At 42.2% G+C, this 15,588-nt stretch overlaps 2 protein-coding genes across 2 annotated transcripts; one reads left to right on the top strand and one right to left on the bottom strand.

The window, feature by feature from the left end:
- Nucleotides 1-5,546: 5,546 nt before the first annotated feature.
- mrm2 (mitochondrial rRNA methyltransferase 2) lies at nt 5,547-13,769 on the bottom strand. Its single transcript, XM_024390216.2, has 2 exons — nt 13,362-13,769; nt 5,547-7,476 (listed from the first exon to the last, which is right to left on the bottom strand). The coding sequence occupies exons 1-2, from the start codon at nt 13,660-13,662 to the stop codon at nt 7,043-7,045; spliced, it is 735 nt and encodes a 244-aa protein (XP_024245984.1). The 5' UTR covers nt 13,663-13,769; the 3' UTR covers nt 5,547-7,042.
- LOC112226028 (7,8-dihydro-8-oxoguanine triphosphatase-like) lies at nt 13,539-15,588 on the top strand. Its single transcript, XM_024390217.2, has 3 exons — nt 13,539-13,624; nt 14,544-14,699; nt 15,191-15,588. Exons 1-3 carry the CDS (start codon nt 13,615-13,617, stop codon nt 15,358-15,360), a joined length of 336 nt encoding a protein of 111 aa, XP_024245985.1. The 5' UTR covers nt 13,539-13,614; the 3' UTR covers nt 15,361-15,588.

Below are 15,588 nucleotides of genomic sequence, written 5' to 3'. Positions count from 1 at the left end.
AGCTGAACCATCAAAAGTATGAACTGTGTCATTGATAACACAAAGACAAACATACATCGAGATTTCTGGATAAGAGCATCTGATAAATGTGTAAAATGTCAATTCAAGTTCATTTAACTGTCAGTGCAGTTATGAATGCTTGGCCAGTCAACCATAATTTGTGCTTGCTTATAAAATTGGATAAGTGGATAATGGCCTAAAAGTCTATTCAACAAGCTAGGGGGTGTGTGTTGGTAATATCGTTTAACTTCATCCATTTCTTCTTCCAAGAAGTGAATGCAGCGTCCTGATGCAGTGAACTGATTATTGAGTCAACTGTGTTACTCTAATGTAGTCACATTTGATCTTATGCTTTCTTTGATGTCATACAGATGTGAGCACTGTGAATCAATGCTCCAAAGTTGTTTTTTTTCTACTGTGTCAAAGCAAGATGAGGTGACTAGAAAATAAATACTTTTTCCAGATGTTTTATTTTTTATTTTTTTAATTTTTTTACTGTTGCACATCAGAAGTTTAACATTTTGTTAAGCAAAGGTAATCCTTTAACAAATAATAGCCAAGTGTCAGGATCTGCATGCAATGCTTGGTTGGCAACTTTCTTCGTCCTTCTCTAAAGGCCGAATCCTAACTTGACAAGCACCAATTTCTCATGTGTCATCCAACTCTGAACTCAAATGACTGCAGACAACATCACTTTACATTCAGGCCCAAGCCACTTCCTGAATTTAACCACTAAAAGAGAGGCTCCTAATCTCCCGGATACAGGCTTTTAGCATAAAAGCAAATTAACTCATTGCTGACGGAGCCAGGTAGCCACATCTATTAACAATCCCTGTGGGAATACATTTCCACAACAATCCATGAGAAAGTTTATTGGAAATCCCTAGTGCTGGCTGAAAGAAAGGAAACACATTCGAAAGTTAACTTCAAACAGTTCCTCTGAAGCCGTGGAAGTTTGTTCACAAGCCAGATGATTAAAGAGGTGATCTCATTTCCATAATTGAATTTGAAGGAATTTATAGTGCCTCCAAATGATTCTTATTTTTGTTTTGCTAAATTGGCTACTATTTACATACAAGCCACCAGCTGTCTCCACAAAGGTAAATTAACCCGCAAGGCATTATGCCTGGCCCTTTCAGCAACAGCAGTAACAAGTGCAAAGGGATTGTAGGATTGCATCTAAATACGTGTCAGCAGCACACAGTGTTTAGGGAATAATATTAAAATGTGATCTGAATACCAAAAGAAGTGGATGATCAACAAGTAATGGAGGAGAAAACAAAAATGGGTCAGCTTTTCACATTTCTCTCCATCAACGGAAGAAACAATTGGGATTAAAGAAGGTTTCTTCTTTATTAACATCATTTCAGCATGGCCAGAAATGTGTTCAACAACGTATACTCAGTCATCACTCCTAAAGAAAAAGTGACATGTTGCCTAAAGGAAACCAAATAAGCAGATGTAATTAATACATTAACATGAACTATCTATTTCATTGGTGCCATAAATACATGCAAATCAAGTCCTAATTAGGTTTAAAAATTCCATTTCATGGGATAATCAGACTTCAAAAAACTCCATTTTAGGTATTAATCAGATTTCAACAAGGATATTAACTCGGTGGTAATTTGAAGGGCATTTATTAATGTAGAGTATATTCAGCCTAAGCCTGAGAGCAGTTGATTAATTAAATACAATTAAACCGTTGAGAGCTTTTATTCAGTAGAAATGTTAAAACACTGTTAGGCACTATGCTAAAAGAAAGATGTTTTGTTTCACCAATTTTGTATGAACAACCCCAATTGAAAGTAAAATGTCTGATTTTTCAAATAATTTGAAAAGAATAGGAATTTAAGAGGTTATCTTCTGTTGTGACCCATAAAATACTTATACAGCTCATTCTTTTGCAACTTGTAAAGGCTGTATAATTCTGAAAAGCAGCTGGTAGACATTATACTTGGGGATGGCTGAACACAAAAGCTGGCATCAGAAGTCGTGTCGTGTATCTATTGAATAGCAGGACTATCTTTACATCAGGGTTTGTAAAGATAGCAAAATGCCCATTTATAAACAGGGAGGTTTGAGCTCTGAATGCTGATTGGCTGACAGCTGTGGTATATCAGATCGTATACCACGGGTATGACAAAACATTTATTTTTACTGATCTAATTATGTTGGTAACCAGCTTATAATAGCAATAAGGCACCTCGGGTGTTTGTGGTATATGGCCAATATAGCACGGCTAAGGGTTGTGTCAATGCATCATGCATTATTTTATAATTGGAATTAAAAATTAAAATATAGGACAAAACACACATCACGACAAAGAGCGACAACACAACACTACATAAAGAGAGACCTAAGACAACAACATAGCAAGGCAGCAACACAGCATGATAGCAACACAACATAACGTGGTAGAGACACATGGTAGCAGTACAAAACATAGTACAAACATGATTGGGCACAGACAACAGGACAAAGGGCAAGAAGGTAAAGACAATAATACATCACACAAAGCAGACACAACTGTCAGGAAGTGTCCATGATTGAGTCTTTGAATGAAGAGATTGAGATAAAGCTGTCCAACTTTTATTAAGAACAGCCCTTAGCCATGGTATACTGGCCATATACAGTGGGGCAAAAAGGTATTTAGTCAGCCACCAATTGTGCAAGTTCTACCACTTAAAAAGATGTGAGGCCTGTAATTTTCATCATAGGTACACTTCAACTATGACAGACAAAATTAGAAGAAAATAAATCCAGAAAATCACATTGTAGGATTTTTAATGAATTTATTTGCAAATTATGGTGGAAAATAACTATGTGGTCAATAACAAAAGTTTCTCAATACTTTGTTATATACCCTTTGTTGGCAATGGCAGAGGTCAAATGTTTTCTGTAAGTCTTCACAAGGTTTTCACACACTGTTGCTGGTATTTTGGCCCTTTCCTCCATGCAGATCTCCTCTAGAGCAGTGATGTTTTGGGGCTGTTGCTGGGCAACACAGACTTTCAACTCTCTCCAAAGATTTTCTATGGGGTTGAGATCTGGAGACTGGCTAGGCCACTCCAGGACATTGAAATGCTTCTTACGAAGCCACTCCTTCGTTGCCCGGGCGGTGTGTTTGGGATCATTGTCCTGCTGAAAGACCCAGCCATGTTTCATCTTTAAAGCCCTTGCTGATGGAAGGAGGTTTTCACTCAAAATCTCACGATACATGGCCCCATTCATTCTTTCCTTTACACGGATCAGTCGTCCTGGTCCCTTTGCAGAAAAACAGCCCCAAAGCATGATGTTTCCACCCCCATGCTTCACAGTAGGTATGGTGTTCTTTGATGCAACTCAGCATTCGTTGTCCTCCAAACACGACGACTTTAGTTTTTACCAAAAAGTTCTAGTTTGGTTTCATCTGACCATATGACATTCTCCCAATCTTCTTCTGGATCATCCAAAAGCTCTCTAGCAAACTTCAGACGGGCCTGGACATGTACTGGCTTAAGCAGGGGGACACGTCTGGCACTGCAGGATTTGAGTTCCTGGCGGCGTAGTGTGTTACTGATGGTAGGCTTTGTTACTTTGGTCCCAGCTCTCTGCAGGTCATTCACTAGGTCCCCCCGTGTGGTTCTGAGAATTGAACCCTGTGGCACCCCCATAGAGACTGCCAGAGGTCCGGACAACAGGCCCTCCGATTTGACATACTGAACTCTATCGGAGAAGTAGTTGGTGAACCAAGCGAGGCAATCATTTGAGAAACCAAGGCTGTTGAGTCTGCCAATAAGAATGTTGTGATTGACAAAGTTGAAAGCCTTGGCCAGATCGATGAATACGGCTGCACAGTAATGTCTCTTATCAATGGCGGTTATGATATCGTTTAGGAAATTGAGCGTGGCTGCGGTGCACCCATGACCAGCTCTGAAACCAGATTGAATAGCGGAGAAGATACAGTGAGATTCGAAATGGTCAGTAATCTGTTTGTTAACTTGACTTTTAATGACCTTAGAAAGGCAGGGTAGAATAGATGTAGGTCTGTAGCAGTTTGGATAGATGTAGGTCTGTAGCAGTTATGGGAATCTCAGACGATACGAAAGAGAGGTTGAACAGGCTAGTAATAGGGGTTGCAACAATTTCGGCAGATAATTTTAGAAAGAGAGGGTCCAGATTGTCTAGCCCGGTTGATTTGTAGGGGTCCAGATTTTGCAGCTCTTTCAGAACATCAGCTATCTGGATTTGGGTGAAGGAGAAGTGGGGGAGGTTTGGACGAGTTGCTGTGGGGAGCGCAGGGCTGTTGACCGGGGTAGGGGTAGCCAGGTGGAAAGCATGGCCAGCCGTAGAAAAATACTTATTGAAATTCTCAATTATTGTGGATTTAAATCGGTAGTGACAGTGTTTCCAAGCCTCAGTGCAGTGGGCAGCTGGGAGGAGGTGCTCTTATTCTCCATGGACTTTACAGTGTCTCAGAACTTTTTTGAGTTTGTACTACAGGATGCAAATTTCTGTTTGAAAAAAGCTAGCCTTAGCTTTCCTAACTGACAGTGTATATTGGTTCCTAACATCCCTGAACAGCTGCATATCACAGGGGCTATTCGATGCTAATGCAGAACGCCACTGGATGTTTTTGTGCTGGTCAAGGGCAGACAGGTCTGGAGTGAACCAAGGGCTAGATCTATTCCTGGTTCTACATTTTTTGAACGGAGCATGCTTGTGGTGAGGAAGGCACTTTTAAAAGAACAACCAGGCATCCTCTACTGACGGGATGAGGTCAATGTCATTCCAGGATACCCCGGCCAGGTCGATTTACCAGAGCCCTATCAGCGCTCTGGTGAAACTCCAGGCACTTCATTTACACTACATTACAGAAACTAGTGAAACTCAGCATGTCCCTGAAGCTGGAAATTGAGGACTCTTCAAAGACAAGAATGGGAGGGCAAATGATTAGACACAAGGTAGCCTAAACTACATGGAGACTAGGAGAAAGATCTGGATCTTCTTACCAAGGCAATGCACCAATATTGGAACACGGAATGCCAAAACAATGCATTTATTCACGATTGTGTTAGGCCTCTACCTGTCACCTCTAAACAGGTCTAGTTTACTTCAGAAGTTCCTTGCACACTTTCCTGCTGGAGCAGGTGAAACCTTCACACGTGCTGTGGTTAATCGTACCACAATGACCTCTGCGTCAGCAGCAATAACAAATCGAACTTGGAGGTCACCACGGCGGTGGAAAGAAATCTGGACAGCATATCAGCTCACACAGTGTGCAACGTAATCTATTATGTCCCCCTCCTACCTACACACAATGCTTGATGGTAAAGGTGACTGGCTCCAAACCACTCTATGGTGGAACTTGTATAGCCGGTGCTAGTCTCATTTATGGCAGTGAGGTTGAAGGAGTATCGAATAGAAATGCCTTGCTCATTCAGTCGGTTCCAAGACATTTAACTGGGCAATATTTGTGTCTTTGGTCTTCAATGATTTGTGAAAAGTCGAGGCATTTGAAAAACATAATTCAAGGGAGAGTTCAGTGGTCGATACCATGTAGACAACGTTTAAAATGAGGTTTATTTGTCACGCACGTACCTAATATTTTTGTGCAGGCTCAGATGTCCACATTACTATTCATTCTATGTGCTGTGTAACACAAGTCATGTGGAACTCAATACGCCAACAATGAACCCTTTACAATCTAGCTGCTGATCACTTCTATAACTGAGGAGATAACAGGGAGGTATCGATGGCTTGAAAGTCACAGCTCACTGGCTAATTGTATGAAGGTTTATAATAGCGTCATGGAAACAGGGCCCCTCCACCAATGTATGGTATCAAATATATGAAACCTTCCATGTGCTTCTTTATGGTGAGGTTATTTTCATCATATTCTCTATTTTAAGAAACATTTGTATCCGTTTCTCCTTTCCCCATCACATTTAATTGTGTTCTCAGTCTATTGCACAGTTCTGATACATTTGTTTCTTTGTTCCTGGTCAAATCAGCAGAGTACTTTCAAACCCTGAGAGCCACATAATTACAGAAAGTAGTCAGTGACAAGAGAGACAAACAGGCAAAGTAAATAGTGCCAAATCAACACTACTGTGGGCCTTCATCCCAAGGTATTTAGCTCTGTATCTGAGGGAAATCTCAATCAGTGGCAGTCCACTTGGCAAAAATAATTCAAAACCACATCATTTCAAGCAGAGCATTCAAATGCCAGCCTGATGATGTACTGAAGAGCACAGCCCCGCTCTCTGAGAGCGAAGACCAACACTATTTATAATGCAAGGCTTCAGTGGCATCAGCCATTTCATTAGTCACGCTGTCCATGGCTCTTTCACACAGCCTGTTTTCCCTATACAAGCCCTAAATGAGAGAATGATTACATGTTACTACATGGCTGGCAAAACAGATTATAAGCATTACAAATGGCAAACTGGAATACTTATTATCTCACAAATACCAAATGTACTTTGTACTACTTCAGACATGCCTGACAAAGGAAAAATAATTGTTCTGACGTGCACAGAAATTTACTTGAGGAACACGGTGGCTCTGATGACAAGGGCTTGATACATACAATACATTCTGGCCCGTAGATGTTGATATCACCTTGTCTGTGGGCAAAGATGAAAACAGCCAGTACGGAGAAATTGTTGGCCTGCAAATGCACAGCTTATTGATACCTCAAGGGTGCCATCTTCTGGTAGGCTAAATATTTCAGCTCGAGTGAGAAATGAATGAAGCATGCTTGATCCAAATTTCTTGTTGGATTTACAGATGTGGTATGGATGTGACGTGTACTTATAAAGTATGTCTAAAATATTTTAGGGAAAGTTTCAAGAATTGTAGATGTTGACTAATGTTAATCATTGTTGAATATCCATCGATTTTAATGAGTTGGGTACAGATATCATAGCACACTATAGATTTTTTACAAAAAAGTAGATTCAGGAAGGAGAAATAGAGGGGCTCCTCAAGGTGCTTGAGCACCTCAAGCCTTTCTTTGCAGGTGAACAAAGCTTACGACACGCATTAAAATATACACTCACACTATTTTATTTTCTCTGTACGACCGGGCAAGGAAAAACAACTCGGACGACTCCTTACGGCTGGCTTTTGGTTTGACTGTCCTGACGTCACGGAACACAGCTGAAAGCTTCTGCTGAAGCTGGTGCGCCAGTGCCCCGTCCCAATACTTACAAATGAGAGAGCCACCGGTCTGCAACACCTTCGCAGCCAAGTCAATCAATGACAATGACATTGTGATGAGTTTTTCATGGTCCATCTCCTTGAAACCACTGGCATTGGGTGCCATATCACTCATGATGACATGAGCCTGGGCACCAGGGAGAAGTTCAAGGAGCTTGGCATGTGTGACTGGGTCAGTGATGTCATGATTGGACAGGAAGTGAGCTCCATCTAGAGGTGCTATACGCAGAAGGTCAATTCCAACCACAGCGCCGCGGGGGAATTCTCCATCTGGAAGAAACAAAACATGCAAGAGGTCATGAAGTGTGGAACTACTGTCATAACTCATTTTCACAGCTTCTTGTGCTAAAAGGACATTGGATAACACTGTCGAGCCTTGACAATTAATTTCACTGATGTTCTACAGATGATCCGAATGCTTGTCACACAGCTCTCCACAAGACCAGCAATGAACTTAAAATGTCAGAACAATGAGAACAATGAGGCAACTGTACATTGATTGCACCCCCAAAAGTAACATTCATATTTACTATAACGGTACTGAGACGGTTCAAGGTTCGGTGGCCAGTTTGGATCAATTTGTCCACTACTTCGACCAAATAAAACCTTGTTGCTAAACTTAAAACCTCTCCACTGTCACTACCGACAACAGCCTCCACTCCCTCTGTGCCCTAGTATGTAGTCCCCAGTGTCGCTGTTCCTCCCTCGCCTGCAGCAGACACATCCCTGAGCATGAATCTCTAACGTGTGACACCAGCAGTACCACAGCATCTTCTAGAGGGGGAGATCAGCCTGGTGCTTCAGCATCGGGATGAGGTTTGGGAGCCGCAGTGTGCAATGAATAATGTTGAGGAGGAAAACCAGGCTCTCAGGATGGAAGTGTGTAGACTTAGAGAGGAACTGCCCAGCAGTCAACACCAGCCACATGTACAACCTGCAGAAGGAGCTACATGAGCTAAGGCAGGAATTTCTCAGCCACAACCATCCACTCTACAAAGAGTCCCACAAAAACCAGGACAACAGCTGAATCAGAACCCACCAACCCAACTGACCACTCCATCCCCAACTCACAGCCTGTAATTCTCCAATCACTCCTGCCATCCTCCACAGACCTGACGAAAAACCAAACATTATATTAATCATGGACTCAAATGGAAAATTTATATGAGAGAAAAAACTTTTCCCAAATAAAGACATGTCAAAGATATGGTGCCCCACAACAGAGAGAGCTTTGGAGATAATGACTGTGGCCCAGCTTGTCTCCCCCAGCCATATCATCATTCACACGGGGACCAATGACCTGTGTGCCCAACAGGAGGGGGTGACCACATCACTAAGGGGAGTGATAGAAAGGGCCTCCACCATCTTCCCCTTCGTGACTATTATAATATCTACCCTGCTCCAGAGGAGAGATTTCCACCCTGCCACCATCCAGAGGGTAAATACCAGCCTCTCTCAGGACTGTGTGCTAAGGCCCAATGTCAGACGTTCCATTAGACCTGCATCTGGTGGCACCTCAGAGATTGGAGAACAGGCAGCAACACTGACCCCGCCAACACCACCCTCTATCACTTCTCTCCAAGGAACTGCATACAGATACACTGAGCTATGCCCAAGCCGTACGCAGTCAAAGAGGCCCCATGCAGAGTTTGGAGCATCGCCGTCCACACTGCCCTCCACACCACCCTCTTCAATTCCCCTGACAGTCTCACTCCCATGGCACCAGACCAGGCCCGCCTCAGCACAGCTCAACCAGACCCATCACAGCACAGCTCAACCAGACCTGGCCCACCTCAACTCAGCCCAGCGCTACACTGCACCGACCACTACCCTAGGGTCTAGCAAAACACTGTTGAGGGTAGTGCACCACATGATGCAGTCCACACCATGTATCATTCACATAATCAGCCACACTGTCCTCCATACCACCCTCCTCAATTCCCCCACAACCTCCCTCCCAGGCTAGTTTTGGTTACACTCCCTGCTCCCATCCCTGGGACACTCCTGTCCCCCATAGCAGCTCCAGCCCTGCAAGAGGAGCCACACCAAGGCCTCCTGTGCACACCCAGAATGGAGCATTGGCAGCCTCCTCCTTTGGCAGGAGCTTCATCAGGGTTGACTGAGCTCTGCCAACACTGCTCTCCCAGATACCCCCCCCCCAGCCCCTGCATCCAACGACGGAGGTCTGTCAAATTCTGTCTACTCTGCTCTCATGTGGGTTGGCCAGAGACCATGGCTAAGTCTCAGCTCACTCAACAAATAGCTGCAGATGACCCTATGCCTGTTAGCTCTTATGGGACTGAGCTGAATACGCCCTCTGACTTTAAATCCCAAGGGTCTTGGGCTGATGCACCGAATTGTGGGAAGTATGATTTTTTTAACATTTGGGTGCAGTACTCGTGTCCGGACATTCTGGTTCTCTCGGAAACATGGTTAAATGGTTCTGTATCTGATAAAGACATTGAAGTAAATTATTATAATGTATTTAGATGTGACAGATTACAGAAAGGGGGAGGAGTGGCCATATATGTTAAATCTAATTTCATGGTGTTACAATCTTTAAATATTTATATTCCCAATACATTTTAGCCCCTGGTTGTAGATGTACCCATAAACCAGAATACACACTTGTTTGTTTCTGGGATTTGCCGCTGCCATGGCGGATGTTATTGGTGTTATATCGGAGAGTTTAACAACTGTTTTGTCCTCGGAGTTGGTCATTTTAGGAGATTTTAGTCTGGATTGGCTATCCCCGGCCTCAAATCAATTTAAGAGCATATACATAGATTAAAATCTGACTCCATTGATCTCAAAACCCACACGACTAAATGTGAAAAACCCTGTTAACTCCTCATTGATTAATTGAATTCTCACTAATAACCCCCGAAAATAAATATTTTAGTATTTGCGTATGATCTCAGTGAAAATTGTTCCATAGTATGTATTAGAGATACAAAACAGCAAAATACTAAATCGGTGTTTAATTAAGAAGAGACATTAAAACATTTTCTCCTCAAGGGTTTTTAAATGACATGTTCTACTCTGATTTAGCCTCTATCTCCCGCATTTTTGGATCTACTGCAATTTCAGAGCACACTTGTCTGAGTGTGCCAGAGCACAGAATAACTGATGAATTTTCGAACACTCAACACCCGTTGAATATGGCAGGTGTCAGTAAACCTCAGCAAAAAGTTGTATTTAAAATTGTTGCCAGCAGCACAGTTACAGTCACCAACTCCGAATGCTCCGAATTTACAAACGGACAACGCTCTGAATTTATGAACGCCCAGAGCGCACTCTGAGCTCTGTCTGGCAATCCAGAATGAATTTATGAATGCCCAGAGCGCACTCTGAGCTCTGTCTGGCATTCCAGAATGAATTTATGAACGCACCCCTAGTGAATATTTGTTTTACATTTTAAAATGCACAATCTGTGATGTGCTAGATGCCTTGCCTAAGATTGGGCTGATATGCTTGATATATTTTTGCTGCAGCTCTCTGCCCCCCTGATTGCTAAATCATTAACCCATTTGTTTAACCTGATGATTATATCTGCTGCTATCCCCAAGGTTTGGAAGGCAGCCCGTGTACTCCCCCCTTCACCAAGGTGGTGACCCTTGTGACCTAAATAATTATCAGCCTATTTCTAAAAACTTTCTTGCCTCGCAAAAATATTACAATCCTTGATTTATTCTCAGCTAAGAATCTTTGAAATGTATTCTAAATGTGCATCAGTCGGGTTTTAGACCAGGTCATAGCACTATCTCTGCTGCATCTCTAGTTATAAATGATGTGGTTAACTGTATGGATAAAAGGCAACATTGAGCTGCTCTCTACATTGACCTTTTGATACTGTTTATAATTCACTGCTAATTCAGAGGCTTTCCTCAATTGGTCTAGACCAGGCTGAATGTAACTGGTTTAAAAATGACTTGACAGATAGAACTCAATGTGTATCTACTGATGGTGTTAAATCAGGTTTCCTGGATACTATGAAAGGTGTCCCACAGGGGTCGATTCTGGGTCCTGTACTTTTTACTGTTTACATTAACAATATCGACTTGTCTGTAAAAAAATATTTTACCTGCACTTGTACACCGATGATACTGTTGTGTATGCTATTGCCCCCATGGGTGACCAGGCTCTATCTGAGCTACAGTCTTTTTTATTTATTTCACCTTTAGTTAACCAGGTAGGCTAGTTGAGAACAAGTTCTCATTTGCAACAGCGACCTGGCCAAGATGAAGCAAAGCAGTTCGACACATACAACAACACAGAGTTACACATGGAATAAACAAACATACAATTAATAATACAGTAGAAAAATCTATATATGGCATGTGCAAATGAGGTAGGATAAGAGAGGTAAGGCAATAAATAGGCAATGGTGGCGATTAAACACTGGAATGGTAGAATGTGCAGAAGATGAATGTACTGGGGTGCAAAGGAGCAAGATAAATAAATAAATACAGTATGGGGATTAAGTAGATTGGATGGGCTATTTACCAATGAGCCATGTACAGGTGCAGTGATATGTGAGCAGCTCTGACAACTGGTGCTTAAAGCTAGTGAGGGAGCCAGAGAGTCACCAGCTTCAGTGATTTTTGCAGTTCATTCCAGTCATTGGCAGCAGAGAACTGGAAGGAGAGGCGGGCAAAGGAATAATTGGCTTTGGGGGTGACCAGTGAGATATACCTACTGGAGCATGTGCTACGGGTGGGTGCTGCTATGGTGACCAGTGAGCTGAGATAAGATGGGGCTTTACCTAGCAGAGACTTGTAGATGACCTGGAGCCAGTGGGTTTGGCGACGAGTATGAAGCAAGGGCCAGCCAACGAGGGCGTACAGGTCACAGTAGTGGGTAGTATATGTGGCTTTGGTGACAAAATGGATGGCACTGTGATAGACTGCATCCAATTTGTTGAGTAGAGTGTTGGAGGCTATTTTGTAAATGACATCGCCGAAGTCGAGGCTCAGTAAGATGGTCAATTTTACAAGGGTATGTTTGGCAGCATGAGTAAAGGATGCTTTGTTGCGAAATAGGAAGCAGATTCTAGATTTAATTTTGGATTGGAGATGTTTAATGTGAGTCTGGAAGGAGAGTTTACAGTCTAACCAGACACCTAGGTATTTGTAGTTGTCCACATATTCTAAGTCAGAACCGTCCAGAGTAGTGATGCTGGACGGGTGGGCAGGTGCGGGCAGCGATGAAATTAGTAGCCTGCCTACTGAATGCAGGTAAAACTAAGTACATGTTGTTCTCTAGAGCACATAAAAATAACTGATGATTTAAGCATATGTCCTTGGGATGGTGTTCATATTGATCTTGTCCCTGCTTACAGGGACATATGAAAACTGTCTTTAAAAAGCATATTGATGAGTTAGTAAGAAGCTTCTTCTATAGAAATATAATGGGCTTCTTCTATAGAAATGGGTCCTGCCTCTCGCTAAATAGTAGAAAGCAGATTATTCAGTTGACGTTCCTATCGGTCCTAGACTATGGCGACATCTATATGAACGCAGCTGCCACTTCATTAAAGGCATTAGATACAGTTTAACTTCGCGTACTATGCTTTATTACGGGCTACAATTTTAGTACTCATCACTTCATTCTCTATCACAAAGTTGGTTGTCCCTCTTTTATGTCACATTGCTATGTTTTCATTTATAAAGCCCTTTTACAAAAAGTCCCACTGTACCTAACATCTTGACTAAACTTTAGACATAGGAGTTACCACACCCGATCTCAGGGATGGTTAACTCTGGAAAGTAACTAAAAGTTTAACTAAATGCTGATTTACCTTTCTTGCACCTTATTTGTGGAACAATCTTCAAAATGTTCTTAAATGTGATGTTCTGGTGCCTCTAGGGCAATGCAGAAAGCTGACTGAGGACCATATTACTGGTGAATGGGTTTGTTTTGTTATGACCATGTCGTTCTTTCCGCTTGCATTTGTTTTATTTCTATTGCGCGTATTTTCAGGGCTCATCTCAAAAAGAGACCTCGGTCTCAGTATGACTCCCTGACAAAATAAAGGTTAGATAAATGTAAATAAACATGGCAGTAAAATATATATTTGGCCTGGCTGGTCGATTAATTGTTAACAGCATGTCATGCGCTAATCTGCCAGTTGGGTAAATACAAGACGTACTCACTAGCCCCAGTTGAGTTGACCCTGTGAACAGCTATCTGGCTCCAAGCACCCGGTGCAGCACCACAATCTATTACGTTGAATCCGGGTTTTAAAAGTTTGTATTTGTCATCAATCTCCAGCAGTTTGAAGGCGCTTCTACACCGGTAGTTGTGCACATGGGCAGCCTTCACAAAGGGGTCATTAAGCTGCCGAACTATCCAACGCTGATCGGCAGTACTCTTTCCTTTCAGATTATGCGCAGCCTTTTTTAGGACATGTACAGAGGTATGGAGATATGATTTTTGTAACACTGAGTACCACATTATTTAGCTAAATGTAATGGCAAAGATGTTCTAATCTGTGCTAATGCTGCTGGCAGACAGCAATTCGTTCGAATTTGTAGTTGCACTTCCTGATCACGTGAATGTGTTGGACACGCTCGATTTAGTCAAAGACAACCGACTCCGCAATCAGGGCTTCCGGTAGTCCTGCAGGGCGACATTAGAATCAAACCTGATCCGCCAACCCGGCGCGCTGTGCGAGCTAAATTGATCGCAACTAATTAATCTGTCCGAGAACGTCAATAATGCACATAATCTGCGCAGATCTACTTGTTGTGGAGAAATTATACTACAGCAACTGCTATCACCAGCTATGGATTTTTTTTTAATGGTTTGGCATTATACTTCTGTTTCCAGTCGACAATATTTGAGGGTAACACATTTTCACAGATCTTTATCTAAAACGACCGATTTTATCCTTTACCCATGTCGAATGTTACAGGTCAGTGCCCGACACATTGAATACGATCACATGGCAGGCCTTGCCACTGTCAACGCGAGACTGGAGAAATTCGTTATTCATTCTGGATAACTCTAATCTATGAAAACCATTTAAATACTAGATTGACAACCTAAAAGTTGCTATAAAGGCAAGTTACTTGCATGGAGTTTTACTTCTAGTCTACTTGAAGAATGCAATAAAAGGCTACTAGTTCAAGTTTGCTGCTGTGCACTGCTGTGATGTCTTGCATACCAGAACTTTTACAATAGTGTTTTGTCAGAAAATAACTTTACAGAATGCTTCTCAATAATCTGCAATGTATCATCTCTAGAGATACTGTAGCTTCGATGCAACCAAGAGAGTGAGGTCATCCATGGATTGTGGTCTACTGATTATTACGCACCGATTATGTATATTACAGGTACAATGTTTACCAACAAGCTGCTGACCCTGGTGCTGGTGGTGCAGCCTGGACGGGTGCTGCTGGGCATGAAGAAGAGATGGTTCGGAGCAGGGAAGTGGAATGGGTTTGGTGGCAAAGTCCAACCTGGGAGACTATTGAAGAGGCTGCCAGGCGGTGAGATTGTTTGCAGTCCTCTGTAGATGTCTTGAAATGTTTCCCTACAGTTTGGCTTAACAATTTGCATGTAAAATCATGTTAACAGATTTCAGCACTGGGCAGCATCTGATACTACATACCCCCATAAATGTCATATTGTGATGTTACAGTAGGCATGGTCTGATTATTGCCTGTTATCTGAGGCCTACTATCTATTTTTTTCCTACTCTGGTCTGAAACCGACACACTATCCTGCTACTTTCTCTCTACTTACAAACGGGTTGTTTCTTCCAGAGAACTGCAGGAGGAAAGTGGCCTCACAGTGGATGCACTTGATAAGATTGGAAACAACATTTGAATTCATCGGAGAAACAGCTGCCCAATAGGCTATAATCATAGACCCCATAGTTTTCCTTGAAAAAACTGCTGCCCTATACTACATTCCTTTTTATGGACATTTTAGACTGATGTCTGACGAAGTTCACTAACTTATACCTTTTCTCTTATAGAGATGAGGCCACAGTGGTTCGACTCGGACAAGATACCCTTTGGTCAAATGTGGGTTGACGATATTCTGTGGTTTCCACTGATGCTTCAAAAGAAGTTATTTGGCTACTTCAAGTTTCAGGGTCATGACTTGATCATCGATCACAAGTTAGAGGAGGTAGAAAAGCTTTAACACCGACTACAGGCCTCGGACTCATTCATACTGTATCAAAGAGCATTCCCACATGTTGTCTACCTGAAACATCTCTGGAGAAATACTGCAAAATTCCTACTGATTCCAGCTACCCTTGAATGCAGTGTGCTCTTTAGTAAAGAATGCACCTCCTTTTTTTGTTACTTAATTATTTTTTCTTGGGCCTCTATAACTATATCTATTGGTTTTTTTTGCGAATTGGATTGA

Source organism: Oncorhynchus tshawytscha, linkage group LG27 (assembly GCF_018296145.1).
Source record: "Oncorhynchus tshawytscha isolate Ot180627B linkage group LG27, Otsh_v2.0, whole genome shotgun sequence".
In the NCBI taxonomy this organism is placed as follows: Eukaryota; Metazoa; Chordata; class Actinopteri; order Salmoniformes; family Salmonidae; genus Oncorhynchus; species Oncorhynchus tshawytscha.
The sequence above is the reverse complement of the archived record's forward strand: the minus strand, read 5'-3'. Positions and strand labels throughout refer to the sequence as shown.

Excerpts from the sequence above, each read along its gene's own strand:
- mrm2 (XM_024390216.2), bottom strand. The coding sequence starts at position 13,662 with ATGTGGTACTCAGTGTTACAAAAATCATATCTCCATACCTCTGTACAT. Across the intron at positions 7,477-13,361 it reads GGTCAACTCAACTGGGGCTA|ATGGAGAATTCCCCCGCGGC; the intron begins GTGAGTACGTCT and ends TGTTTCTTCCAG.
- LOC112226028 (XM_024390217.2), top strand. Across the intron at positions 14,700-15,190 it reads ATTGAAGAGGCTGCCAGGCG|AGATGAGGCCACAGTGGTTC; the intron begins GTGAGATTGTTT and ends TTTCTCTTATAG.